The sequence below is a fragment of the Lineus longissimus genome, chromosome 4, assembly GCF_910592395.1.
Source record: "Lineus longissimus chromosome 4, tnLinLong1.2, whole genome shotgun sequence".
Lineage (NCBI taxonomy): Eukaryota > Metazoa > Nemertea > Pilidiophora > Heteronemertea > Lineidae > Lineus > Lineus longissimus.
Window position 1 is genome coordinate 24,131,409 of NC_088311.1, and position 27,929 is coordinate 24,159,337.

The 27,929-nt window shown below is 40.6% G+C and overlaps 3 protein-coding genes across 4 annotated transcripts; 2 read left to right on the forward strand and 1 right to left on the reverse strand.

Moving 5' to 3' along the window:
• Positions 1-4,101, forward strand: LOC135486697 (transcription factor 24-like). Its single transcript, XM_064769739.1, has 2 exons — positions 1-823; positions 3,555-4,101. The coding sequence occupies exons 1-2, from the start codon at positions 467-469 to the stop codon at positions 3,735-3,737; spliced, it is 540 nt and encodes a 179-aa protein (XP_064625809.1). The 5' UTR covers positions 1-466; the 3' UTR covers positions 3,738-4,101.
• Positions 4,102-7,748: 3,647 nt separating this feature from the next.
• Positions 7,749-8,904, reverse strand: LOC135486838 (D(1A) dopamine receptor-like). The gene is made up of 2 exons (XM_064769942.1): positions 8,574-8,904; positions 7,749-8,245 (listed from the first exon to the last, which is right to left on the reverse strand). The coding sequence occupies exons 1-2, from the start codon at positions 8,902-8,904 to the stop codon at positions 7,749-7,751; spliced, it is 828 nt and encodes a 275-aa protein (XP_064626012.1).
• A 3,580-nt stretch (positions 8,905-12,484) lies between these two features.
• On the forward strand, positions 12,485-26,954 carry LOC135487117 (protein FAM110B-like). Of its 2 annotated transcripts, none has more exons than XM_064770502.1 (5): positions 12,485-12,651; positions 16,282-16,484; positions 22,317-22,455; positions 22,936-23,786; positions 24,381-26,954. In XM_064770502.1, the coding sequence occupies exons 2-4, from the start codon at positions 16,313-16,315 to the stop codon at positions 23,738-23,740; spliced, it is 1,116 nt and encodes a 371-aa protein (XP_064626572.1). In that variant the 5' UTR covers positions 12,485-12,651; positions 16,282-16,312; the 3' UTR covers positions 23,741-23,786; positions 24,381-26,954. The 2 variants fall into 2 exon arrangements, with proteins under 2 accessions (XP_064626572.1, XP_064626573.1); XM_064770503.1 differs by lacking the exon at positions 12,485-12,651 and adding an exon at positions 14,069-14,214.
• Positions 26,955-27,929: the final 975 nt, after the last annotated feature.

A 27,929-nucleotide genomic window follows, 5' to 3' on the forward strand; every position in this document is an offset into this window, starting at 1 on the left:
CAGAGTTAGCCGAGGGCATCTGCGCAATTGATGCCATGTCATTTTTGCGTGTTTTTTTTAAAATCTATAGATTGAAACATTCAATTTAACACGGATTCTTCAATCATTACTCAGTCTGATGAGACGTTAACGAACGTTCTGTTACAGTTGGAAACTGGTTTTAGTTACAGGTACCGGTAGTTAATTCATTGCAACGTGTGCCAATTTGATTGGGAAACCTACGTCTAAATTTGGATGGGCGGTCATTAATTTGTTTGTTTGTCAAGACTGATTCTGTGACTTAAGGAACGGACAACTATTCGAAAGTTTTGATATTTTGTGTTATCGCTCCTGTTTCTGTTGAAAGCCAGGATGCGCCCGATCGTCTGATACACGTTGTTATTGTTGACCACCTCACACGTGATCTTTTGTTTACATCAAGTTAGCAGACGATCAAATCAATTGATAAAACTGCCATTCAATCAAAATGAACGGAAGAGGCTGCAAGCGATCAAGCTCTGGGACTAACTTTTCCCAAGCAGACGACAGGCAGAAGCGATACAGAAAGGATGAAGCGGACTTTTCTGACGGAAAGAAAACAGGGCGGCCATGCGCCGCAAACGCGGAACGTGAACGCTCACGCGTCAAAACGCTGCGCACAGCGTTCCTGGACCTTCAAAGGACATTGCCTTCAGTACCAGCTGATACTAAACTCTCAAAGTTAGACGTTCTTGTTTTGGCTACAACTTATATTGCACATTTAATGAAGACTTTGAATGATGATGTTTCTGGTGACGACGTGGCTGGAACAAGATGGGCACAGAATGTTTATCACCCAATGAAGGTAAGAACCACTTTTCCTTTTTTCGGTTTCATAGCAAAAGCATTCTAATGGTAATATCATAATATAATCATATCATAATCATAATATATCATAATCATAAACAGCAGAACCTTTGAGAGTAATCGAAGTAATTAAGATTATGCTTTCTCATTGCCTCGGCACTTTGAAAAATAGCACAATTCTTTCATTACAACAGCAGTTTTACTGACCGTTTTGTAGACATATTTCTAATCTATCCGACATTGAAAGGGCTGTAAGAGGGACTGCCAAAAGTACAAAATGAATTCATTATCATGAACAAACGTTAGACCTACGATTCAATACAGAAGAAAACAATATGAAATTTAACTAGTTGCAGAAAGTGCGCCCTTTTATTGCCGCGCACTTGGTCACATTATCTTTTTGACCCGACACGCACGAGACACCTCACTTTTCACTTGGTAACACAATTAATGTTTACATCTGAAAGATGTTGCTACAGACGGCATCTGAAATACCTGTCAATGTATATATCAGTTGCGTGTTCAAATTGTTTTTTTGATAGGGACGTGGTGACAACTTTTTCACCTTTTTTTCCACCTCAGGGTAAGAGAGTAGTCATTCTAAGTCATGACGGGTGTGCTTTTACTTGGCAGTGCCTTAATATTGCTTGTTTAGACAATAAATTTATTAAAAAATGTAAACTAATTCATTGACTGGCGAAATGGTTCTAGCATATTGTTGCCGTGACGTATTTAAAAGTACGTGGTCTCAGAGACCACTTACAGTTTCTCAATAACATCTAAGTTTTAACTCGCAGAGTGAACTCTTCTGACCGACATGAAATTCGCTACTATAATCATGTTGGAAACAAAGCAAAACTGACCTGTTTTAACTGCCTTGATAAGGACATCACTTAGCGTTCTAAACCGTTGATGCGTATCTTAACCGTAAAACGGCAAGGCAAGCGACAACTCTTTTAATTACCGCAAGTAAACATTGAAATCACTCTGTTGAAAGATGTGTCGAATTAACCGTGTAATGTCGCAGTCATCCATTCCAAACTTCTTAACTCAAAACACTTAAACGAAAACGAAGAAAACATGTCTCGGTGCTTAGAATATCTCTTCGGATTTTTTGGACATGTTTACTGTGCAAAACAGTCAACACAGGTTGCCACATAAGCTTTGTCCTGCACCTTGTTAATTTTCAACATCTGCAAAAAATTCTCATAATTGGCCACGTTTTCTGGTTTACTTTGCTAATCGCTTGAACGCTTAGTAAGTCGACGCATGCTGCTAATTAGGAATGTAGCTGCTGGAGCGTCACCGAGAGGCAATGCTGGTTCCGTCTCCGCCGCCCGAGGGCATGCCTGTCGTTTTCTACCTCGCCCATTTCACTCTTATCAAAACAGAAACGTGAATTTGTCAATTTTCCGAAATTCTACTCGTTTCTAGTGTTTTTCATGCCGTTCTCGCCAAAGTTACATAGTTGAACTCGGGAATGTGACTACATCACATTTACCAAAAGATAGTGGTGTTGCACAACACTAGATTATCCTTGGGGTAGGCCTAACCAACGTTCTTTCAGGGTGTGACTATGACACTGGCTGCCAAGGGCTGGGTAACATTATTATTTGTTATCACGCTACAGTTTTAGTGACAAGAGGTACCTTTGGCCAGATCTATCTCAAGAACACTTCACACACGATGCATAATCAATATGATCGTTTGGGTGGGGAATAGACTTCTGATAACAATAGTCTCGCCTGATCCTTTGTACAGTTTGCGAAGTTGAGCGGTGTGAGTAATGCATTACTACCTTCTAACAAATTCGTTTGAGAAACAATTCAAATGAGTCTATTGTGTGCCGTAATTGGTATATTCATTCGACTGTGCACCGTCGAGAGGTATTTGTTCTTTCAACCCTGCAATATTATTCTGCAGAACTTCCTGCATTCTTTCTCCGCCTATTCCTGACACTGATAAGAACCTTTTCTCGTGAAAAGTTAAAGTTATTATAAACTAATATCCAGCATACAAACTGGCCATTCTACTAGAATCCTTGATATCGCACGAACGGTACAGGGATCACATTGTTACGTAATTCGACTAGATTTGATATTATTCCTCTGAGGGTGGTATCAGACATTTCCTGGAGGCATATCTCACCTGATCATAATCTCTAATTTGTGGCTTATGGGTTATAATGAGTTATGCAACTAGTCTGCCAGAGTTATTTATTCGCAGAAGACTCCCCAGGGCCATCTCTAAAGGTCCGTGCATTTTTCGTTTGAGAAGCCCCACGGTCTCCAATCAAATACAATTGTTTTATTCGTACGCGATTTCGCTCATGCATTGCAACTGATCTAAGTGATCATTTTTTGCAGTTTATCACAGGCAGGCAGGCAGCAGGGGTAACAGCGTATTGTGCAATAACCTGTCACCCCTTCAATGTGCTAGACTAACTGCGATTACAGCGACCAAAATTAGTTATGAATGAGCGACTTCGCGTGGAATAAAATACTTGTGTCGACACAGTCATGACAGTACGTCATTGCTTTACCACAAGCTTAACCACACTGCGAGGCGACATGCCCTAAAAAAATGGCGTATACTCTATAATACATTACAAGCATGAATATTGTTCACTCTTTCAGAAATGCACAGGGGTTTAGTAGTTACACACCCTTGGTGGTTTGCCGCCTGGTCTAATAATAAATCTCAAAAATTTCTCACTGCTCTCATTTCAGAAATGGCCGATGAGATCTCGTCTGTATCAAGGGATTACGTCACCGGATGCTGCGTTACAAGAGCAGACGATTGAAGCAGCTGATAATCGATTCAATACAGCTCATTGTGGGCAGAATGGAGCATTTGACGGAAAGGTGTCTGAGAAAAGCTACACGCACATGGACAGTATGCTTCATGAATGAACCCTTGTCAAACGGCATACGGATTTAGGTCTACCAAACTTAAGTTCAGAACTACATTTTTGTACATGCATATGGTTCGAAATCCAACCACATTTTTGTGACGATAATCAAACTTTGAAATATTGGTCTTAATATTTCCGGTCCAGAAGTTTGAATTCGACCAGAAATTGTGACTTTCTAGATATGACCGATTTTATAGTATGCAAGTGATAGAGTTGGGCCGGAAATTTTGATTTATTTCTCTTCAAAATTATTATTCGACTCCATCAGAAGTAATTTCCGGACGATGGAGTCAATTCTACTTTGCTGTAAAGGTTAAGTCGATATTTGTACCAACTAGGTTTGTTTTTGTTTGTAGAATAATTGCAAATATATGATCTTTTTGTAAGAATTATATTTCTGTGTTCTTAAAGACAGCAGACATTAGCTGAGGAAGGTCGGCCACCGAACGCTTTCTAACTGCTAACTATCTATTCCCGATGACCATCTGTATGCAAAGGTTAGCTGAAGTTGTAACCATTAGGGGAGGACACTTGGCAGTATATACAGTAAGCTTGTGAAAAAACCCTGGTAGGAAATCCCGACAACGGTGAAGTTAAGTTGTAATATTCAGTTTCGTATACATGTATTACAGTCTTTAAAATGTCTTGTTAGATTCGAAAGCCTAGGGTCTTAAACTGAGAATCCTCAAAAGAATCTTGTAACAATTGTACATGTATACATGTTGTGCGAATGACTGATTATTAAAGAGCTAATAATCTTATCGGGATTTTCTACCCGAAAGCAAAGGTACCCTGTCCCACTCCTGCTCTGTTAGGAGAATGGAATACGACGCTTGGAGTTTACGCTCTATGTGACGGTGTGAGACGGTTCCCCCAACACATTGCCTGCACCAGGCGTCGTCCGACCATGCTTCGCGACAATCTCAAGTTGGCAGACCACTGGCCAAGTCTCGTCTAATAAACATGCACGCATGGAATCTTAAAGATGAATTCGTTTTAGAAAAAAACAAAAAAATGCCTCAATTTTAAATATTGCAATCTAATAATCTAGATTATTTTTAGGTCATGTTAACCCAGGCCAAAAAAATATGTGTTTCAGCACATTCTGAAGAAAAAAATATGAATTCTTTAGTTGGTCTGAATTCAGACCTATTTACCTTTTATCGCTTCGATGAAGGTATATTTTGATATTTTAAAAACATACTTAGGTCAACTTCTTAATCCATATTCCAACTAATTCAGACCTGAATTCAGACCTATTTACCTTTTATCGCTTCGATGAAGGTATATTTTGATATTTTAAAAACATACTTAGGTCACCCTCTCAATCCATATTCCAACTAAGTACAATCATCAACAATAAAGAAAGCTTTTAGAAAATATACATTAAGAATTTTGAAAATAGTTTGTCCCTGGTACTTAGCCAGATCTATGATCTTGCCAAAACTGTTCTACGTGACGTCATCCTACCGAGTTCCATGTCAAATCGGAGAGCCTTCCCCTCGCAATATCAAAACTTACTGGTCAGTAAAAGGCATGTGCAATGTTGAATTACAAAAATTACTCTTTTGATCCCAAATGCAACAGTCTAGATTGATCCCCTAGGCCGTGGTCACAAAATGACCCTATTTTTAAAGTAAACATTAGCCACGCCGTAAGGCAAAGAAAAACATTGAAATACCAAGTATGATAATCGGATTTTCATATTCAAACTTCTGTTATAAGGTGGTAAGCCTTTAACTATAATTTCGACATGTTTTTGAGTAGCCAGGGTGGCGATGCCACATCATTCCGTGGTCGAAACATGAATGCGATAGACGTGATCAACAATCCGTGTGATTCAAAAGCTGATAAAGTTTCCTCGCCGGATTAAAACTCTGATATTTTGGAACTAAACCGAGAATGATCCACGAACCGTGCAAAGGCTTCGTAGACTGATGATGGATTGGCCCTATCCCATCGCTGCTATTACGCTCCTGTTGGCAGTTGGACCAGTTCTCCGTGTAGGCAGTGAAAGAACGGACATGACGGAGGAAACGCTGTCGGAGGCGAACGTGAAGGGAACTAAAAGTGCAATTCTGGAGACGGAGACAGGAATTGGTGATGGTTCTCCTTCATATCTTCATTTGAACACATCAACAGGCGCTTTGGATACGACCTCTGTTGGAATCTTTGAGCGAATTGGTTTTACCAATGGGTCCCATCTGGCAATAAACGATACAGTGTCATTTGATACGATCCAAGTTTCAAAGAACGTCACCCAAGAGGCTGTAGTGTACGAGCAAGGCCTCGGGGCGTTGACCTACTTAATTGCTTTCATCCTGATCTACCTTGGCTTCATGATCTCTTGTTCTCTTATGTTTGCCAACAAGAAACACCGCATGGAGATGAATGACCACAAAGCAATGCACATCGTGCTCGATTTCGAAGACGTAGTATGACACGCACGTTTCAAGATAAGCATTGCTTCTTCATCATCAATTTGATAGAACTTGTCAATCATTGCAGTGTGATGGCAACACTGATGGAGCTTAGAGGGAAGACGTCACAACGACAACAGGAACATTCACGGCCATCCGTCGCTATTGTCACGATCGTCATCATGTGACGCAGTCTAGCCGTGACAAGTAACCATTTTAAAAACGTGCACGTAAGCTGGAAGATAAGACGTAAGCATGTGTTCGAACGCCAACAAAGTCAAGCGCATGTATTGGTTGCATTTATAGACAATCTTGACAGTGTATGTGCTACTGTACAAACTTTCTACGGCCAAAATTAGCGCACTGCTACGAATAACTTCAACGACATCATATCAAATGAATTTTTATCAACCGAGCGTGCCACCATTTATTTTGCATTTTGCGGGTTGGGATGCTATTTCCCTTTTACGTCAGCGTTTAAAAGCACGGGCGATCTGATTCAGTACACAACCCTCCACTAGTTGTTTGACATGTCAATACCATAATTCGCTAATGTTAAATCCCAGTATTGCATTAAATTCAACGCGGGGTGGCGTATCAACAGTTAAATTGTCGCAGTTCTTGGTGGATATACAGTGAACTTGCATAAACACCAAGTCATGACCATTTATTGACATTTTATACATGATTGTATCAAATGTTTGTTTTGTTTGGTGATTTTTTGACGATGTATTAGATAATACAGATGTACATAAAGCAATTATATATTGAGTTCAAAATATTGGATTTATCAATATCATTATTGGTCATGATTCGACGAGGATGTTTATCGTTGTTGTTATGATAATCCAAAGTCCCGATTACGGGCCACAAGAGTCTTAGACATTTTTTTGTCGTAATTTAAGCTTCTAAGACGAGCGATGTTTTCAAACAAGGAAACATTCGAACAAAATATTTGTATTTGAAAATAGTACAACAATACTCTGAGTCTTCCGTTGAAATGTAATCAGCAAACTCATACGATCGACTAGACCATGACCTTTAATTTCACTGGGAGCGTCAACAATTATTTGGATCGATGTTGCACATCGAAAATTTCTATCAGCAAATATGTATAAGTGTGCCTTATCGATAAGCCTATAATTTACAGCACTACATTGGCCTATACATAAAGTGCTGAATATAAAAAACGATCGTGCTTAGCTCTTGGTAAATGAAGCATAGGCATTTCAAGCTACTGTCAAAAGTGATATCACTCTTTTCTTAATATTTGATATCTCCTTAACATGGCGATCAAGATGACTGTTCTATCGGGTAATTTAGACGTACGTGATTGTAATTATTAATGTGATGATTTACAGCGGGTTCTCTGGTTTAATGTTTGCTATATGATAAGGTATGAATGATGCTAGTTTAGACTTTCAGCAAGCGGGGTATTAAAGACATCCTGGCATAAACCGTCAGTCATGACTGCGGCTTCTGAATGGCAAATACAGACATTCCGCTTGCTTAAAACAAAGTGCTAAATAGGCCTACTTCTTACATCACGATGAACGATTTTAACTCTTAATCCTCCTGCCACATACGATTTAGTCAACCTGACCCGGTATATGAATATCATCACAGTTTTTTGTCCCTGCAACATTGTTTGTGTCCGATATCCCTCCTTTCGTACGTGCTTCAACAGTTGACGAGATCTTGACGGTACAAACTACCTCAGCCTCTCTGACGTCAACAGAATCATTCCGGTGACGCGAAAACGAGGCTACAGAAATAATCTCGCTACCAGAATCGCGCTGCGAGAATTCCATGATTGTTATTTTCGAACCCCGTAACTCCGACTGTAACCGGAGAAAACTATCTCTACGCGGCCTAAACCTGGACCCACGGACCATCATGAAGATATCCTTCCAAGCGTTCCTGAAATCTCGGTTTAGTAAGGCGAAGATGTATGGATTAACAGAACTGTTGCTGAAAGCTAGTAATGTTGTCAGGAAGTCCGCGGCGTACGGGACTGTTTTGCTGTCGTTGTTGACGGCCCAGAGGTTGAGGAAGACGTAGGGGGCCCAGCATATGAAGAACGTCCCTGGAAGTAAACAACAGATTTAGGAGATGAAGCTGTGAATATGACTGGTACACCTGTCCTAAGAATTTCAACCATTTTAGAAAAATGCCGATTTTGTCCGAATTATGAACTGCATTTAGAATCATATACTCTGTCGATTGCTAAGTTCATAATGATGTGCTCTTTTGAAACACCATAACAACATAGGCTCATGGCCAATATTTGAACTTACTCGATCTTGACAACCGACATCTCTGGGATCGGTTAAATGTCGGTTCTAGCATGCACTAGTCAATCTCATTAACGGTATGATCAAAGGAATTGTCTTGCCGGAACACCGTTTACTTACCTATGACAATAAATACAGTCTTCAGTGTCTTCAGATTCTGGCGCAGCGTATTCCTTTTTTTGACGGAAGAACGTGGTTTGTCCTCACGCGTCTTCGCGGCTGGACACCCTTGCTTGTCATCCGTCGCCTCATCACCGATGACAGCAATCCGTGGTTTCTCACTCCCCTGTGCTACACACATCTGAATATCAGCAATCCGCCTTGCTTGTTTACGGGCAACTTGAATGACACGCGCATAAGAAAATATCATGAATCCGAGGGGCGTGAGAAGCCCAATGATAGTCACAACCGAAGCATAACTGGCGTGTTCGTCCCAGGTTGGGCTACACATTGGTATTGCGATTGGGCGGAACTGATACTTTCCCCAGCTATAGAAAGGTCCACTTGCTAAAAGTATACCGAGTATCCAAATCCCCCCTAAGACGGCCATGACTCGTCTTGAGGTGATTTTGAGATGATATGTCAAAGGATGACAGATACAGAAATAGCGGTCCATGGAGACACCTGCTAGAGTTGAGATTGAGACCAGTAATAGGACCACTGTTAAGAAAGCTATGAAGAAGCAAAGTTCCTTCGGGAAGACCAACATATTATGGGCGATTGACGTGATGAGGACAGGCAGTATGATTAGGCCTACTGAGAAGTCTGTAATGGCCAGGTTTATGGTGAACATGTTCGTGACTGTTTGTAAGTTTGAGATGTGGTAGACAGAAACGAACATCATACCGTTGCCAAATATAGCCAGAAACATAAGAACTGCTATCACAAGAACTTGCGGGACGACCGATTCTGCTGGCATTGGGAGGTTGGTCAGATTGTTACCTTGCATTTGTCCAGCTTAGAAATATAAAGATTCTGAATGATCCAAGTTGTAACGTTTATTGATTCCGCATCCTTCATATATTTGGAACACAAAAGAAACAATGTTCCGTTATGCCTATACGCCACTTTCAGATATTCGATTTATTTCAGCGAACCTATTCCTAATTTATAGAATTTGCCATGATAATAGCGTTCACTACGACAAGGTCAATACATGTTCCCGGTGAAACACCATCTGATTGTCTTAGCAATTTGAGATGTCATCAAGTGTTTGCTGATAGTAGATTTACTCCAAAATATGAGATCACGATTCCGAATACAGCTTATTCGTTCAGCAGATTGATAATGAATGCCGACTCGAGGATTATCATGTCACTAAATACCAATACACTCGCTCCCTAATGATGAGGTTAATGCACAGAGACATTCCAACAGTTTAAAACAAATACTAATAACAGTCCCATCGATCATGACCCGGCAAATGATTACTGACTTAAACATTATTGCTTGAAAAATTAACTGACTGGGGGATGACTACCATGAGTATGGACGCCATAAGGATGCCGACAACCGCGTCTCTCTGTTGTCATGGAAACTTGAGCAGCGCATGTTACCCAATGACGCTTAGTAAACAGTTTCGAAGTATGGTATTCGGGTTTTTTGTGAATGACTCAAAAAATTTATAAGCCGACATTTTGGTCGGGGTGAGGGAACACCTCTTTCCGCCGCCATCAGTCATGTCAGTTCGAAATCAGCCGAAATCTTTATGAACACGGTGTTCCTGTGGTGACCCTTGATGGGGGGAGGGGGGGGGGGGCTCCACCATCCTCCTCCAGGCACAGCTCTGAAACCCAATGGACATCTCAATTAGGTTACTTTACCCCATACCGCCAAGTCAAAAGAATTCAGGCCTAGCCAAATATACAGTCTATTGACTTCAAACAAAGCCCGCTCGCATCTAGGCCTAAATTCCCATTGTTCCACAGTCTTATCAAAGGGTCATTATGTTAAATCTCGATAACATCGACCTCCACAAAACCTCTTTCAGGGTGGTTGATATACCTTAACTGGCAAGGGCATATACACCTAATACCTTGTCCAGGCCAATACTATGGTTTCTTATCTACACATAATAGAGTGTCTTCAGGGTCAGCCCAGAACGATGATTTGTCAAGCCTGACTTAACTGAATCAAATGCTGTCATGAACCATGACAAACGACCATTGGTCATTTGGGCTTGCTTTCTTTTGTCTGTCCCCCAGCAGAGCAAGGTGATGACATCACGTGAAACCACTATACTTTTCCTTAGTAGCTGTCCACATTACACTTCATAATAGTAATTAAACTGTTTATTGTCCCGGTCAATAATTGTTCTTCCGTATCGTCACACACACTAAACACATACACTACCCTGTAATCACTTAAAATAGCACTTTGATAATATTAAGCTTGAACCAGGTCCTATTGACGAGCCAGTGCTAATTGCCAAAAGACCTGCAGACAACAACACTCTGTCTCCAGTGGACCTTCTCATGCAAGGGTTCTGTATAGCATAAAGGTCAGCTTTTTCAATCCTCCTTTCCTCCGCCAATAACCATGCTCAACTTCCTACGAGAGAGGTTGCCCCTCGACCGGCTTCGCCAGAGTGACTGATGTCACTGTAAGCTGGGTTGTAAGTTTAAAAAACTTCATTTCTTAAGAGTGTGTGGACCGTTGTATGTGGTTCTGGACATACTCGTTAACGTCTGCACATTTAGCTAATAGTGAGGTTTCGCAACCACCCGTTTAGGCCCTACGACGACGTTTATCTTTTGTGTGAGTTTACCTGAACAATAGATAAACGTCGTCGAAGGGCCTAACCGGGCGGTTGCGAAACCTCCCTAATGTTTGTTCTGACACTCAGACGTCAGGAACATTGGATTGCACCGTGCATTTAAATACGGATAGTTACGACACTGCCAGGCATGGTCCAGACATATTACTATGTCCGATCATGTGAGAAAATCGGCAAGGAGCTGTGTAACTTTCCTTTTCATTTCAGACACTCTAACATGTCTTACTTCAACCCAAACCTTCCAGACGTGGTCGCCAGAAGTCTCTTCAGGAAGTATGACACCGACAACAGCGGAGGCCTAGGAACTGACGAATTGTTGCGGTTCTTCACCAACGACCTCGGCCTCACTGACGAACAGGCCCAGACATATCTCCTCCTACTAGACACGGATGGAGACGCCGAAATCTCCTATGAAGAATTTGTGGCTTGGCTCCGGAGCGGCGAAAGACTAAAAACGGTCAGCGACTCCGCTCGGTACAATAAAGTGAAACAGGCCGTTGATCTGTTTAAGGAGTTCGACAGGGATGGCAGCGGATCACTTGACTGGAGTGAGTTCAGGCAGGTCTTCCTCCGCACCGGAGGAAAGCCAAACCTTTTGCATAAGGTCTTCAGGGACTTGGATAAGGACAACAACATGGTCATATCATTTCAAGAGTTCATGCAATGGCTAAACTGGGTGCCAATGGACAGTTTTGAATGATAGTTTTTCGATCTAAAAGGAACATATACATGTATGTCGGGACAAAGGTGACTTGAAAAAGTTATGCTGGCAATCATCTGAGGAGAACTAAGAGTAACCATACTGGTTGCTCTAAGGGGAGAAGCATTGTCCTACCCAGCGCTAGCCAACTGTTTGACTGTTTAATGAAGTTTATGACGTCCCTTTTTGCACAGTTGTAATAAAATCGACCCCAATCGATCTATGAATATATAATTGTTGTGTAAACCATATTAAATTTTTTTTGAATGAAAGGTGTTCTTCAATTGTCATTACTTCCACTTGTCCTGTCTCTGTCTGTACTCATCCAATGATGGCAGCTCTCCTAATTTATATTGGGATGATTCGTGTTTCTCCCTATAAATATAAATTCGATTCGATTGTGTTGGAATCTGGTCTCGAGTCTGGTTTTTGCTCAATTGTATCAATTCGCACCTGACCCGCGTTTGCATATCAGTTGCTATAATCAGTTGCATCAAATTTTGATAGATGGCATTTCGATCACTGCTATCTTCGACCAATTTTTTCCTCGAACAGCTGATTATTGTGCTTGGACTGAAGGGCATAACCTGAACAGAAAGCATGGATCCAGTTAGTGTTGAGAGGACCAATGTGATAAAGTCTGCCGGAACGCAACCGTAATATACAATCGCTTCTAGATGCTACATTGGAGACGATAGTTTTTCAAAGGATAACAACTAACAGTAGGTACAATCAATTGTATCGATCGAACTTGTTTTCTGTGCTGAACAGCTGATTTCGTTTTGCATGCGTGTACATGATGTAAATGCTGTATACCTTTATATAGCGATGACAAATGGATATGCTATCGTCCCTTTTTACATGCAATGTCTGTGATATTTGTTAGGCCTGTTGTTTTAAACATTGATTTTGGAGCCCTTCTTCTTGGCTCACACTACATGGGGAAGTTGGGAGGGCGTGGTTAGGCCTGGACCTCGTCAGTGTGAATCACTGCGATTTGTCCGTGGTTACAATATGAAATATGCAGCTGCACGAAGCATCTGACTGGCTTTCTTGGCTAAGATCACCAATTGCCACAACGTAGGCATGATGCTTGACCAATGACAGGCCTGCCTAAAGCTAATGATAGATGAGAAGTTGGTGTGAACGAATTGGCCTACTAATAATAATGCACTTCGTGATTTTGCCGTTCGTGCTACTTTGCAGCCGGTAGGCCTATATCGGTATAGTTGTATACCTTGGGTGATTTGAATAAAGACTAGCAAATGCTTTTATCTAAATCTCCATGTACATTTACACTAGGCCTTTCTGTACAAAATTGAAGTAAAAGCATTTGCTAGTCTTTATTCATATCACCCCTTGTCTCTATCGATATTTCTACTCTGACTGTTTTCTACAAAATCAATACAGATGTCCACAATCTACATTGTACGCCTTGATGCTTGGAAACTATAATATAATTTATGAACGTGTATGCCATATCAAACAAATTGAATTAAGATGGACAAACACTCACGTTAATATGGGTCAACATGATGTGAGCCACCGATAAGCAAGAACAGTATTGTAAGAAAAGTGGACTGTGCATACTCTAACCTCCTTTCTAAGAGGTCACAGGTAAGGCCTATGTTTTTGGAGCTTAGATTCTCGTCTGGCTTGTATACGGAAGTGATGGGCCTCAGCCGGCAAAAGAGGGTTGAAAGCCTCAGTGTACTAGCCATTAAATCAAGGGGCCTGAAACATCACGGCTTGCAACTATCCTTTGTCAACAAAGTAGCCCCACTACTGTGGTAAGCAACGTTTCCGTCCTCCAAAACTGAATAAAGATACACTCGGTTGCATCACTGGACTGACGCAGTAGACCATGTTTTGAAATGACGAATGCATGTACGTGACAGCTGATAATGGATGTGACGATGACCTCTGGTAGGAGATTGGTCTAGATTTAGGCACTCCCAAACACCTTGGCATTGGTCATTACTGGGAACATTTTAGCAATACCAGCATCTGAATATCAAAATATGGCACACTAACCTCAATTTAATCAAGGAAAAACTTGATTACAGAGCCCTTTGTAGCCTCAGTCTCATAGTTGTTTGTGTAGTTGTCGTTCACTTCAACTAGAGCGTGAAGAGGAAAACAGGGTTTTGTGCGCAAATCATGATCGGATCAGTTTTTCTGCTCTGGGTCATGAAATGTATTACGAGTACCCTTAGGAGAGATACCAGTCTGAGTGTATCTATTATTTACATCAATGGACTCCACACATGATTTCCATTCCATAGGTAAGAAGAAGAAATTCACAAATTCTGTGTGAACTTTTAGTGAGAGACCCTAGGTTTCCTAATGGAGGGAGATGTAGGATTCAAATCAGGCATACCGAAAACCATTAGTATATAGATATACTTCTTAATATTTTTGCAGGAAACCTTCAATTAAGCCTCATTATTTGCCTAACAGACCTCCCAAACGGAACTTGCCTTTTGTCGGAACTCTGACCTGCAATAACATTATAACCTCGCCGTGTACATATAATTATGGGAACCTATACTGTGTCTCCTTGTGGCATGAAAATGGGCAGTATTGATCTTTGCTGCACTTGGAACAGAAACATGAATATTATATTATATTCACTTAACATATAAAATGCCTCAGCTAACTTTTGACTGCCAGTCATCGAGAATATAGTTTATTGAAGGTGGGAATACTGTGGTGGGCTCGGATCTGGGCGTGTTAATTTCTAAGTTCAAAATTCTGAAAAAATTCTAAAGCCAACATTTATTAGGGGGCTAATGATGTTTCTTCATTTTGAGCAGAAAAAAATATTTGGACTAAGACATTAGTTAAGGGTTCAAAATAAATTTATTTCAACTATCCAGTTTTTCAATTAGCACCACTCACAGCCCTAAGTATACAAAATCTATGAATAGACCAGCACATGTACAGCAAAGCTTACAATTGACAAAATTTCGTGGATGTTTACATATAACTGCTAGTCCTTGGGCCTTGCAAGAAGAATTTAAAAATCCAAACGGAAAAAAGTGTGGCATTGCCTTGAAGGCTTTTGTCACGGTATAGATCTTTTGGTAAGGTATGTTAAAGTCCTATGTGCGTTTCTAACAGAACAGCGGATTTCCCAACTGTATTTTGCTTCACTTTTTTTTTAAATCGCCGAATTTATCAAATGAGATAGCTACGTGCATGGTTCGGGATGGTGAGTATTTTGCTGAAAATACAAACTTACAAATATTTTTTAGCTTGGATGTGAAGTGGTTAAGCTGCATATAATAGACATACTCGGAACAAGTGCATTGTGCATTAATATTGTTGAAGTCTGGTTTGCATTGATTTTCCATGCTGTGTTTGTGATAGATGGATTGTGCTGCAGGGGTAAATATCGTATCAACCTGGATGCCTTCAAACATGCTTTGGCCACACTCTAAAGTCACCTCTGTAAACCACAGTTCTCTAAGTTCACCCCTGTAAGGCCACACTACTTAGCTTCACTGCTACAAGACCAGTTGCTTTCAGTAGATTGGCCAGTGAGGGGTAAATCGATGCCTAATACAAGCACTTTCAAAGTTCACTTTATAATGTCTTTTGACTCTGCGGAAACAGTTGTCTATTGAGATACAGATCTCTTTACATGCAGATGATCTACCTTGTGCGTTTGAAGGTCCTAGTTCCACCTGGTTTGTATGCATTTATGCAAGTATCAATTCGTTTCTTGTACCCCCCCCCCCCCCCCCCCCCTCCTCAAGGGTAGTTAAACTATCACCACTAATCTTTGCCGATGCTTGAGTAGTATTTATTTTTCCTTTAGTGAAAATTTGGCGAAGCTGGAAAGAATAAGGATGCTAATGTGTCGATGTCTTGTCGAACATACAGCCTTACCCAGTAAAATTAGTTCGGTTACTTTATATGACGGTGATAACTGATATATTGTTGATGGTGATGTCTTGACGAAAGAAAAAGTAGCATTGGTGAAAAAAGGGTGATGCTTGAGCCTTAAGATGTCGTTATAGGGTGATAAGGTGTCGTACCCTTGAGGAGGGGGGGGGTACAAGACACGAATTGATACTTGCATTACTTGGGCGTGGTCTGGGCCTGGTTGTTCAAAACAGGTCTTGTCACTAACGTTGGCGTTAACTAAACATAGCATTATCTCCTTCAGTTAAACCCTCAGACTTAAATCCCAAGTTAACTTAACGGCAGCGTTAGGGACAAAACTTGTCTTTGAACAACCTGGCCCTCGCCCTCATATTGATTTTGGTATGGCGAATGCTATACTTTCTCAAAATTTCTTCAGATTTATATGTTCTTTATCATGTAAACCGTCTCGGTTATTTCAGATTTTCCTTTTGGACGTCCAAATCTGCTTAGATGGTTGTCAACTCTGCCAAGGAGTCTCGCAGATTACATCCAACTATGAACCAGCAAGTCCAGATAGCCCCAACTGGCCTGTGTTCCATCACGAAGAACTCGGTGCCACTCAGAATCATTAACCAAGGACCGGAGTATTTCAGACAGCAGCTGTTCCCAAAAGAAGTCTCAGGTTTGTACATTTGCTTTCATTTCGCATGTTTGAAAGAGGGTTGGAGGCGGGCAGGGGTAAAAGGTCGAGGTTTGGATTAACAACTCGTAAGTCGGTTGTCCTAAATCTATGTCTTTTGGGTCACAGCATTTTGGGAGAAAGGGCCTGGCTGAAGGAATGAGGAACTAAACAGCGCCCCGCAAACAGCAAATGGCGGTGATCTGCATCAATTAATCCCTCCAATGTGTGACAAAAAGATCTCTCGTTGGCTCCATATCTATGGCCTCGCTGTGGATATAATTAATGGCCTACATTCCTACATTATGCTGATTGCGTGAAAGGTGTGTCTGATTCGACGACTGGTGATTCAAAACACCTGTGGTTTTGTATTCTTTGGTTGCCAAGGCAGCAGACCATTCTCCACACAGACAAAATGCGATATCGAACTACTATTACTGCGCGGAGTATGGCACCAGGGTCTTCTTGGTGCTGACATCTGGCTTCGAATTTGGTACTAGCTATACTGGTCGTTTTGCGTCATTTTAGAAAGGTTCATATTTTGGAACGGCTGTAAAAGTAAGAACATGCTAATTTAGGGCCATATTCAATTGGATTGTAAATGTAACTCTCGGATCCACTCAGCCATTCAGCTATCCCTCACAAAGTCCCCCTGCGAATAACATTATATACAGTAAAGTGTATGATGATCACGGATGCTTCATACATTTCATGTTCGTCAGGTATAGTAGTGTGAAACGTTCTGTATCCGATACACACCTTCCTTTCTATACACCAAGGTGCTGCCATCTTTTCACTAATCGTAGTACCATTTTCCAAAGTTCGTTTTTTTCCGAGTAATTTCCCATGGTTCCGATCTTTTCTGTAATACGGCCGAGGGCGGGACATGCAACTGGTTTTCGAGGATGATCATGCGATTGAAATATTTAAAGAACCGGTGCCACAAGACATTGCATTCGGTGAATAAAGAACTGTAATTTGTTGATGTAAACAGCTTGATGATATAGGTTGCATTTCAGGAGAGCATTGTCAGGAAGTGGTAACACTTTTCATTAAGGAATATAATGAAATTTAGATATGGTCTTGTGGAAACGGATGACATGGTTATCGGATTCATCAAATAGTGCCATTTTCTTTTAAAACACGAGCTTTTTAACTGAAACATTATTAACTTTGTCAGCAGTTTTAAGTGCTCCTCTTAAATTCGGTGTGACCCTTGACCAATTGACTAAAGAGTTCTATGCAAATAAATAGAAATGCTTGACATAGCCCCAATATATCAACTCAATGATGGTCGTCGACTGATATTGACTCAATGCCCAGACTGCCATCGTCTGCTGCCTGTCATTCCCATGTCATATTCCCCGATTTTAATTTAGCAGACCATCGCCCATCGATGACTTCGTCGGATCTTTGACTCATCGCAGCTAATACACACACGGGGACAACACGAGAAATAGCGTTTGGATTCAAATATAGATATTATTGGCGTTATCGGTGACGAGCCGTTTACACGTTCTGTGGATATCGTGCGTCTAGACCGAGGACAATGGAAACCTATTGAATTAGAACAGGTGTGAGGCTGAACGAGTGTTGTATTGACGATGAGATCGAAGAGGCTGGCGGCGGGTACCATTGTGTGCCATCAGAGTGCAGTGTGGGAGGCTATTTAGCATAGTAGAACGCAGACTCCAGACTATTATACATAGTGTTGGCTAGCGTGGTAACTAGCTAGAATTTGCAGTTCAGTGTGATATTGAGTTGGAGCTGTCTTAGGATAGGATTATCAAATGGTCGTGTGGTTGATGGAATAACGTTACTTTGGAGGATTTAAACACATAATCAGGATTTAAAGATTGTTTTTAGATGTTCATGGTGTGTGTCGAAATCGATTTGGTGTAGCCTTTTCGGCTTCTAATCTTGAAATTTACGAAATTAGGTAACTTGTGTGTGTGTGTGTTTGTGTGTTATGGGGGGAGGCTCTTATTACTCTTGATCAAAACACAGGCGCATGAAATCAAAATGCTAGCTCTACTGACAACAGTAATAACATACATGTATTTTAAGAGCTGTAAGTTGGGCTGAGGTTTTGGTTTTCATGTAACTGTCCTCAAAACTATTTGGATTTTGCCAAAAGTAATCGTGCTTCTATCTTTAATTCCCCATAAATAGATCATTATCTCACAGAATAACAGTAAATGGTGATTTTCGTATTATTAATCAATTTAGCAAATTGCCCGATTGTTATAATTTTCTCATTTAATTCATTATATCAAGAATGTATTCTTGAGTACGTTATAGCAGAAGTGTGCCAGTGGATGAATAGTATTTGGCATCGTTTGACTTTTGTTGGCTTGGTCTCATTGACATCGTGCGAACATGCATGATGGCGTGACAGATGTGTTGGCATGAAAATAAGGAGGAAATCGTTAGTACAGTATCAAATTCGATGCCGGGATTGCCTCACGTTCTCACGTGACTGACTGCCAGTGTACACAATGCAGGTGCAGCGCTGGCACATGTTCAGATGCAACTCGTTTGCCAGTGATGCTTAGCTAATAGCTGTGGCTCCCAGTTCTCTGAATCTATATTCTATACCCGGGATTCTAGATGTACATGTGTTTGGATTTGACATGTTTGAATAAGGTGCTTGGAATATTAAGGTCTATATGTCATTTCGATAATAGGCCTTAATGAAGGTAGGTGGTGGACTTCCTGGGCAGGAAACCCTATCTTTTGTACCATGCAACCAATAAGTCACGGTATTTTAGTCTCTGGTAGCGCAGACGAGTCCAGACATAGGTGGCTGCTAGCGCCTTAGAATATGCCTCACATTGCTGGCTTCATTCACACATTCTGGTTTGTGTGTTGCTGCTTTTTTGCGATGTTTAGTCCTCAGTGTCTGTGTTTATATCTGAATAATCTGATGTCGGCCCTTTGGAGAGCCTACCCAGGTTGTGAGCAATCGCTCTCTGATTTCTTATTCTGAGTTCACTTGTTATGGAGCCTACTATAGCATACCAGTAGATGAGAGAGGGTCAGATGTGGGTAGGTGGCGGCTACAATATTGTTGCTATTCCCCGGGCATGTAAAAATGCATGGTAAAAGGACGTTTAGGTCAAAAAAGATATACAGCCACAGGGCCTTTGGGGAATGCAATCATTCCATACTTCTTTTCGTTCAATTTTGTTTTCACAAGCAAAGTGGATGCCATGCCGATCCACCGTCGTTGTGCGTATCCATCCTTCAAAGGAGAAAACTTTAGGACTGATATTCACCGCCGATAAATCGGCATGAGTGGATGCTTTCAGTTGGCATAAGATGATCAACATAACTGAGTCATATTGTGACCGAGCAACTTTCATTGAGGTCTAGGAACAGCTTGAGACTTGCAGTATCTCTGGTAACTCTCCAGAATTCCTCCAGTCGTTAAAGGCCATTGTCGTTGTTTACATGAAGCCCACTGGAAATTGTTTGGGGAATTTATCTCCAGTCACAAAAACGAAAAGAAGCAGCAAGATGAAGCAAGATGAAGCTTGGCATGTTTCATTTTATGTCAGTGAAAGCCTACCCAGGTGAAGAGTTGAAAATTGTTGAATTTGAGTTACAAGTTGGCAATCTGAAATTCATTCTACAAATAATGCTAATGTTGGGGCACAAGGAAATAAGCCTGTAATGAACACGAATAGGTAAAGAGTAGGCCTATGTTAGCTGTTGGTGTTGCTAGTTGATCTTATTACCTCTGCGAGGCTGTCTTTAACCTTTGATGTTTACCTACATACCTGGTCAAGGGTGAGTTATGAAGTGAGCTAGTGCAAATTAGTGATTAGAGCTGCCGTTGCTAGTTCATCTTCTTGTTTCCATGTATTTAATCTTTTGATGTTAACCTGCTTAAGCCTACCTGCTGGAGGGGAGGTCATCCAGGGCCCATTGGTCGTAGGCCTACTGAGATTCCATTTATTAATTATAAGTAAAATCCCTTTGGAAGTGCAAAATGTTCAGGCCGTTCACGAATAGTACTCTTGGCTAGTCCATGAGATTTATGTTCAGTCTTTGGGCTCTTCATAAGCGGCTTAGCCATCGAACTTAAAGTCACTTCAGAAGGCTTCACTTAGTGTAAGAGGGGGGGGGTCAGTGGAGAACAAATACGCCAAATTCCTTTTTCGGTCAAAAACATAAAGCGGGCGCCTCCAATTGAATATCGTAATTGTATACCAGTACCAATTTTCCTCCCACATTCGCGAAAAAACTGAACATCTCTAATCTGGTGGCCTACTTGTGTAGGCTCACATGCCTTGAAATCATACCAATTAGTGTTTTGAATTACCTTCAATGCTTGCGAGTTTTAAATGGAGAAACCTTAAAACATCAATGATGTTGCTGAAGTCATTCATTTTCTTTATCATCTCCCGCGGCAATGTTGCCCACATTTGTTGTAGGTGGGTTTCATATCATTCACTTAGCAGATGTAACTTTCACTTGTCTGCAGGCTATTTTGTAGGTTTCATCTTGCAGGTATTCAGATAGCTTCAGAAGTTGTTTTAGAGTATATCTTGGCTTAAGGAGCAATTTGAGTTCACCCAGACAGGATGCAAAATCATTTTCAAAGCTCATAAATTATTATCTAAAAGGTTTGATCTCAGATATTTTCTACAGCACCTGTGATTGAAAATGACTGCATATCTCAAATTAAGTCCATACCTGGGCTATTGCATTTGTCTTGATTGGGCTGGCGTCTTTATCAAAATATTCATGCCCCTCTGGTCAGAGTTTGGGCATATATAACAGATTTAACAACTTGTTGATAACAAGCCTTATGGCGTTTGATCGCACCGTATATTAGTATATTACTGCCTAGGGTGCCGACTGTCTCCACCCGAGCTTGGCTTACTTCCACATATCACCACGATATTATGCTCGTCTCCATGGAAACTGGCTCTACCTGATATTATTTGGAAGTGGTTGCTGACAGTAGATAACTTCCAAGTCTATTATACGGGATTAACTCAAATCAGATAATAACATCAATCTGCTGCTATGGCCTACTTTCGTGTTATGAATTATATTTTGCTCAGTAACCCTGGATCAAAGTTCTTTAGAAGGTTTCAACTGGCCCACTTGCACGTTCATCTCAGTTTTGGTGATGCAGGGCAATGATCTTGCATGCCCGTCCTAAAGACCAGATGAACTAAGCCTGTAGAGCTGAATATCATGGTGGTTTCTTGTTGTTCCATGAATCCATGGAGAATTCATGTTCTATCAAAATGTACTTAATGATTTTAGCTAACTTCAGTTTACATAAAAAGATTGCTTAAATTGATCTTATGAAAGCACAAACGTTTAGATGGGTGTATGTCTCTGAGGATTTGAACCACTTTCCACAGTTAATCGTTTAATGTCATGCATCTGGGTTATTTTGTTGACCCTTTATTCAAAGCGTAATGTATTTGTATTTGTATTTGTATTTCGTGTACGATTCTTTCTGATCACGATAGATTCAACGACTTTTCTATCCCCAATACAGCAGAGGCTTCAATGTATCAACCACTGGCACTGCCGCTCCGACCATTTGAAGAGGCAAAATGCGCCTAGTCAGCTATCAGATGCCTTTTCACATCTATATGACAAGTATCAGTAATTTCAACGCATTTCGGAGCATCTGAATTAAACAAACCTTGGGAGTGGCAAACAGCCCGGTTCTTAGAAAACTGTGCCATGAACTACCTCCTCACAAAATTTCTGCATATCATCCTGCAGTAATTCTTAAATTTGTATCCGAATGACTGACGTCGTAATTTTACCTTAACTGTATCTGAATATCTATTTTCCCTTCAGATTTGCATCGACCAAGAAGAAAGAGTGCAGTGGAGCTGCTAGCCGAGAGCAAACCAAACTATGTGAAATCAGCAAGTGTACTCTGTCATAACCAGCAGCTAAGGGGGACGACCAGGGCACAGAATACTGCTGGAATCAGGTACGTTTTATGATCATCAGGAAAACACTAGCACAACCACGACTAATCTAGTAAGTCTAATACCGGTATGAAAGATCAAATTATGGCCGGATTTACTGGTGACTTTTGTCATAAACAGCACCTGGGCGAGACCGAATCTCAAAATACTGCAGATATTTTGCAGCCTGTCTGTATGTAAATGGCCCTCATAGGCAGGATTTTTGTTAAGATTCTGAAACTCCGAAGTGAAAGCGAAGAGAACTTCTATCATCTTAGAAATAATGCATTGCTTGGCAATCTAACTTTACTAAGACTACACCGTAGATGAGTCAACCTACCACAGCGCGTTTACAGAATTCAGTAAAAAGGGACAATACAATATGTCCTAGATCATTTTATGTTGTTGCATAAACTGCGAATGTTTGGAAATATACCTATCCAATTTATGTCATAGTCGTGCATATTGCGAATGGTTGGAATATTCTGATCTATCTTTTTCAGAAAAAAGAGACTTATCATCGCCGAACGGAGAATGTCCGCTCCTGGACTCCTTGACAAGGTCACGGACAATGAACAACCTATCAAAAGCCACATCAAAAGCAATCGCATCAACGAATATAACAAACCGACATTCCTACGACCGGGTATAATCAGTCAGACCATGAACAATATGAGAAAGTCTGGCGATGACAATGACATCGTAATGGAGAACGACGAGAGACAGTTAAGTGCCCGGTGCCCATCGTCAGAATATCTGGATAATTGTTCCATGGATGTTGATGTTACAACTTTAGACAATCGGTTAGATTGGCGAGATGAAAGGATATGTTCAGTTTCGGATGATGACAGTATCCACGGTAACCATTCTGGTAGCCATGATCTCGAAGATGAGGCAGAGGCACAGGTGGTCAAACCGAGGATCGTCCAACGATCGAAATCTGATAGCCACCGGTTCTCTAAGACTAGTTCAGACTTTTCGGATTTTGAGAAAATTTCTGGTAACAGTGCGGATTTGGAGAAGTTTTTCAACGAAATGGGAATAGAGAAAGCAGTTCTTGACCCTATGATTAAAGCAAGCGTTCGAAAAGATGAACTATCACCACAGGTGTTCGAGAGTTTGAGCTCTGCTGATTCGCCAGATGGGAGGAGCGGTTGTAGTCGAGGCTCAAAGAAACAGGAGGAAGGATTAGCAATGCCGGATCGTACCGGTGGTATCCCGCAGACATCGATTGTGGAACGAAATGCTCGGATAATCAAATGGTTGTGCAATGTAAAGAAGGCACGGTGCAAGAGTACGTCAGATTGATGGCGAAGTTTACAATCTTACAATCTGCTTCATAGGTGCTTCAAAGGTAAAGAGGAGGCATCGCGTTGCTAAAATGTTTGTAAGACAGATGTCACAATCAAGTTGTCCCCGCTCTTCATTATGAAAGACAACAAATTTATTTCTGAAATTCTCCTTAGCTGAAAAAGTTGAAATCCAAAGAAAAACAAATTTTTGAACAACCCTTACCTTGTTTCCATAGATATACCAGCCGTCCAGGTGAATTGTGTTTCAGCTTCATAATTAACGGTTGGAACAAATGAACCAAGAATGCAGTCAAATACTCGGTGGAATATATTTGGGATGTTTTTGTAAGGTGGCATGCAGTTTCTTAAGTTACTTAATATATCTTGTGTATTGTTGAAATAACCCCAGCCAGCCCCCTGCCTCAAGGAAAATAACATTTTCTATGGATTCTTGAACAATTTGGAACTGTGGAGAAAAAAAATACCATGTTACAGGCAGACAGGCATTTGCTTTTAACTCTATGTACCAGTCGTGCTTTCGGTGTAAGCAATTTTTGAACAGTGTTGCAAAATCATGGTTTTTCACATTCATAAAGGCCATTTTCAATTCATGATACACGATTTTAGTGGTAACTTTCATTATTCTATAATTTCAGCCTCTCCATAAGATGTTGCATGTACTGCTTGAGTGGGTTGTCGATTTCCACGCAATTCATTGATGCTAAAGAACCACGGATTCGTTCTCCCAATATCGTAGATGTATCAAGGATGTATCTAACCGAACAGTAGTGATATTGAAATTAACTACTTAGTCAAACCCAAATATAATGGACCCGGTCGCAAGGAATATCTGCTAAACGTGCTTTGCTTTTTCCTATTTGACTGTTGTAATAACAAAATCTGAATATAAGGAGAAAAAGCACCAGTCGCCAGACATTGGTTATAAGCAGGTTTGACAGCACCAAACCAGGCTGTACACCTGCTTGATAATCTGTTAAAAGACTGTGATTCTGCCAAGTTAGAAGAGCTCATGATTAGGCAATCTTACCACATCTTTTGATAACCCACGTGCATGAATGTGATTGTCCACTGTTCTTTGTATTCAAAATTATCTATGTATAAGCTATAATTCTTACATGTATAATGATTACTAATGATGATTACAGATGAATGAACTGGTAAACTGTAAGTGATAAGACTACACCAGCAAACAGGGTCAAAAGCTCACTTTCGATATCTCAGAACGTAGGTCATATAAGAAGGGCTATGCCTTTTTCAGTGTGAAGCCGAAGGTACATAAAATCGAAACCATTTCCATTGATTTCCAAGAACCTCCTTCTCTTCTTACAGGAGGAAACATGGTCTACAGTATTTCTAATGGCCCGGCATTTCACTCGCTGCTCATTTGCAAAGCAGAAAAAATATCTTGACAATTTATTTGTAAAAAAAAGATTATATCTAAAAGAGGCTTATATCTTTTCATGTGCCATATGATCTGTGATCAAAATTGATCTAATAAAAGCTGCAAGATTGTGGATCAAAGACGATAACCTTTCTGGAATCACAAAAATCCATCAGTTTAATGGAGGCAATGCCCCAGCACTTGGCAAGACGCCAGTTCACACTGGCAGTATTTGGGGCTCATAATAGTCTATATATGTACATGACTGGGTAACCATGGTAACGTTAGGTGCCCGTAGAAGAAGCATTTCTGACATGTTAAAAGGCAGGTGTAGGAAGACAAGGGGAGCATTAAGTTTTGTCCTCCTCAGGAGGAAAATATTTATTTCAAAGCCCATTAGAACACCATGCCTATTCAAGATCTTACACCCTGAAAGAGAACGACTGAATCAAGAAATGTGTTGGTGTGCAAAGTTTAGTTAATATCAATTGTATGGTTGCAAACGATTAGGCTGTGAATCTCAGGCTGTGAATCATCAGTTAGGCCTATCAATAATTGTCACTTGCTGACTGATAAGGCATGTGAGTTCTTTTTTGCTAACAAGCTATCTATAAGCAAAGGTAGCACTTTTTTTTCTCAGTCATTTTTTTAGTTTAGCATTGTGCACAAAGTGTAGTGTGCACTTGACTTGTAATCTTTCAACATAGGCAGAAATGATGTTCTAGAATCGATAGTTGTTTCAACTTCTGAACACAACATACATTGTATTGAACACTGTCTGGAAGTGTTTAGTATTTAATTGGAGGTATCATAATCTACATGCAGCATATGGTGTCATTTTAAAAGGCAGAGTAATGTACAGAGGATGGAGTAGTTTCCTTAAAATGAAATGTCCTCACATTGTGCTCACCTGGGAATCATTTAATGGTAGATGAAATGAGACATGGAGGTTAAATTAACTTTTTTTAAAGACAAATGTGGCACTTTTAAGAGTTTGACCTCTGTGAGGTTTCAACTTTCTAGACTCAACAGTGAGCAAACGTGCCACCATTGTTGACGGACGACGGACGACAGACGACGGACACGGACGGCAGACGACAGACAACGGACGACTGTGAACGGACGACAGACAGACAGACGGACAACGGACCAGACATGATGACGCAAGCTCACCTAGGTGAGCTAAAAATGTTAGATTTCCTGAGTGGATATATTTGGACTTTAATAGAAGATGGCCTTTTTCAATGAATTTGATTTCTAACTTCAAATTCTAAAGTCAATGTGACCCAAAACCTGGGACACGGTGAACATGATGAGTTTGGCTTGCATTTGTTTCTATGCCATCTCTGTCCAATCTTTTAGATTTTAACACAAAGATTAGTCTCAAACATGTCAAATAGGTTTCCTCCTCGTGTGGACATAATCTGTACTCAGCTTTGATGAATTGTAGATAATCATCAATGATATTGTAATGTTGTGTTGTCATTTCAGGAACAGTAACAGTTACCACGAGGATTACTGATCAGCTAGTGTACCTCGACAGATCATTTCCCACGCAGAGAATTATTTACAACTTTTATGTACGATGCTAGTGTGCACCTTTGTGTACTTTGTTGTTTTATGGTTTAAAAAATGACGAACTGTGTGATTCACATGCTTTGATGTGAATGATGTGGCATTCTTTGGGGATATCCCTTCAACTGGGTTAACTAGGTTTAGAATTGACTTTTATGTTCAGAAATTTGCCCTGATTTTATTGCTAACGGGGACTCTATTTCACTTCAGTAAATGCTAATAATCCATGAGAATACTAAATGAAATCAACTTACCTGCTTCTCCTCTATTTCTTGATTCGTGATTAGTAGGCCTACTTACCGGTTATATGATATCAAACCCGAATCCAAAAGCGAACCACTCCCTTGATTTTGCAGCATCCAATAAAGAACATACTTGATGGTTGTTACGGAGAAACACTGTTTTTGATACAGGCTGTATATACGTAACACGAGGTGCACACCCGTCGATACCGGTACCGCAAAATCGGATGAAAACTTGTCGCGAACCAGAATAGATGGCAATAAAACGGAAATCGACTACTTCCTTTAAAATTCCATCCTGTCTACATGATCATCAGAATATGGTCTTTCAAATCACTGCATCCTACGACTCTGAAAGTTGGTATGAATTATGAAATCGACACTTGACAACGACCAAATTCCTGTCCAGACTCCGTTGGTGTGCTTTCGTGGTGCATGGTACAAACTCCGGCTCTGCCGCTGATCATATATGCGGACGTGTTCGGAGTGGTCTTCGGCGCAGGTGTCGCCTGATTATTTTAAGGGCGTATATTTAATGGGAGTCGTTTTAAGTTTATTGGGTAATGGAAATTATTTTCTCCAATGGTTTTCAATTATACCTCAAACTCAGTTCTCACTGTTTGTTCACAGCAGTTCTGTCGATTTTAAATGCCAACACCTTTGTGAAAAGAATTCAATGGTTTAATGAAAAAATATATTTCAAGGGTGTAAATTCGTTGTGAATAAGAATTGGTATATAAATAGTGACTGTAAAACCCCAGTTTCTGAGAATTTGACAAGTGATCTGCAGCAATGTATAGTTCGATTCATCACACAATGTGCTGAACAAATGGCTTTGGTCTTTCTGGTTCTGCTCATATCATACCCAGGACTTTCGGCCAAGGAGGGAGAGGCCTGGATCTTTTACCTGCCCTGGCAAAGACACCAGATACAAGGAACCTCGGTTTTACGTTCATCAGAAGAGCCAGAAAGCCGGTTTATCCAGA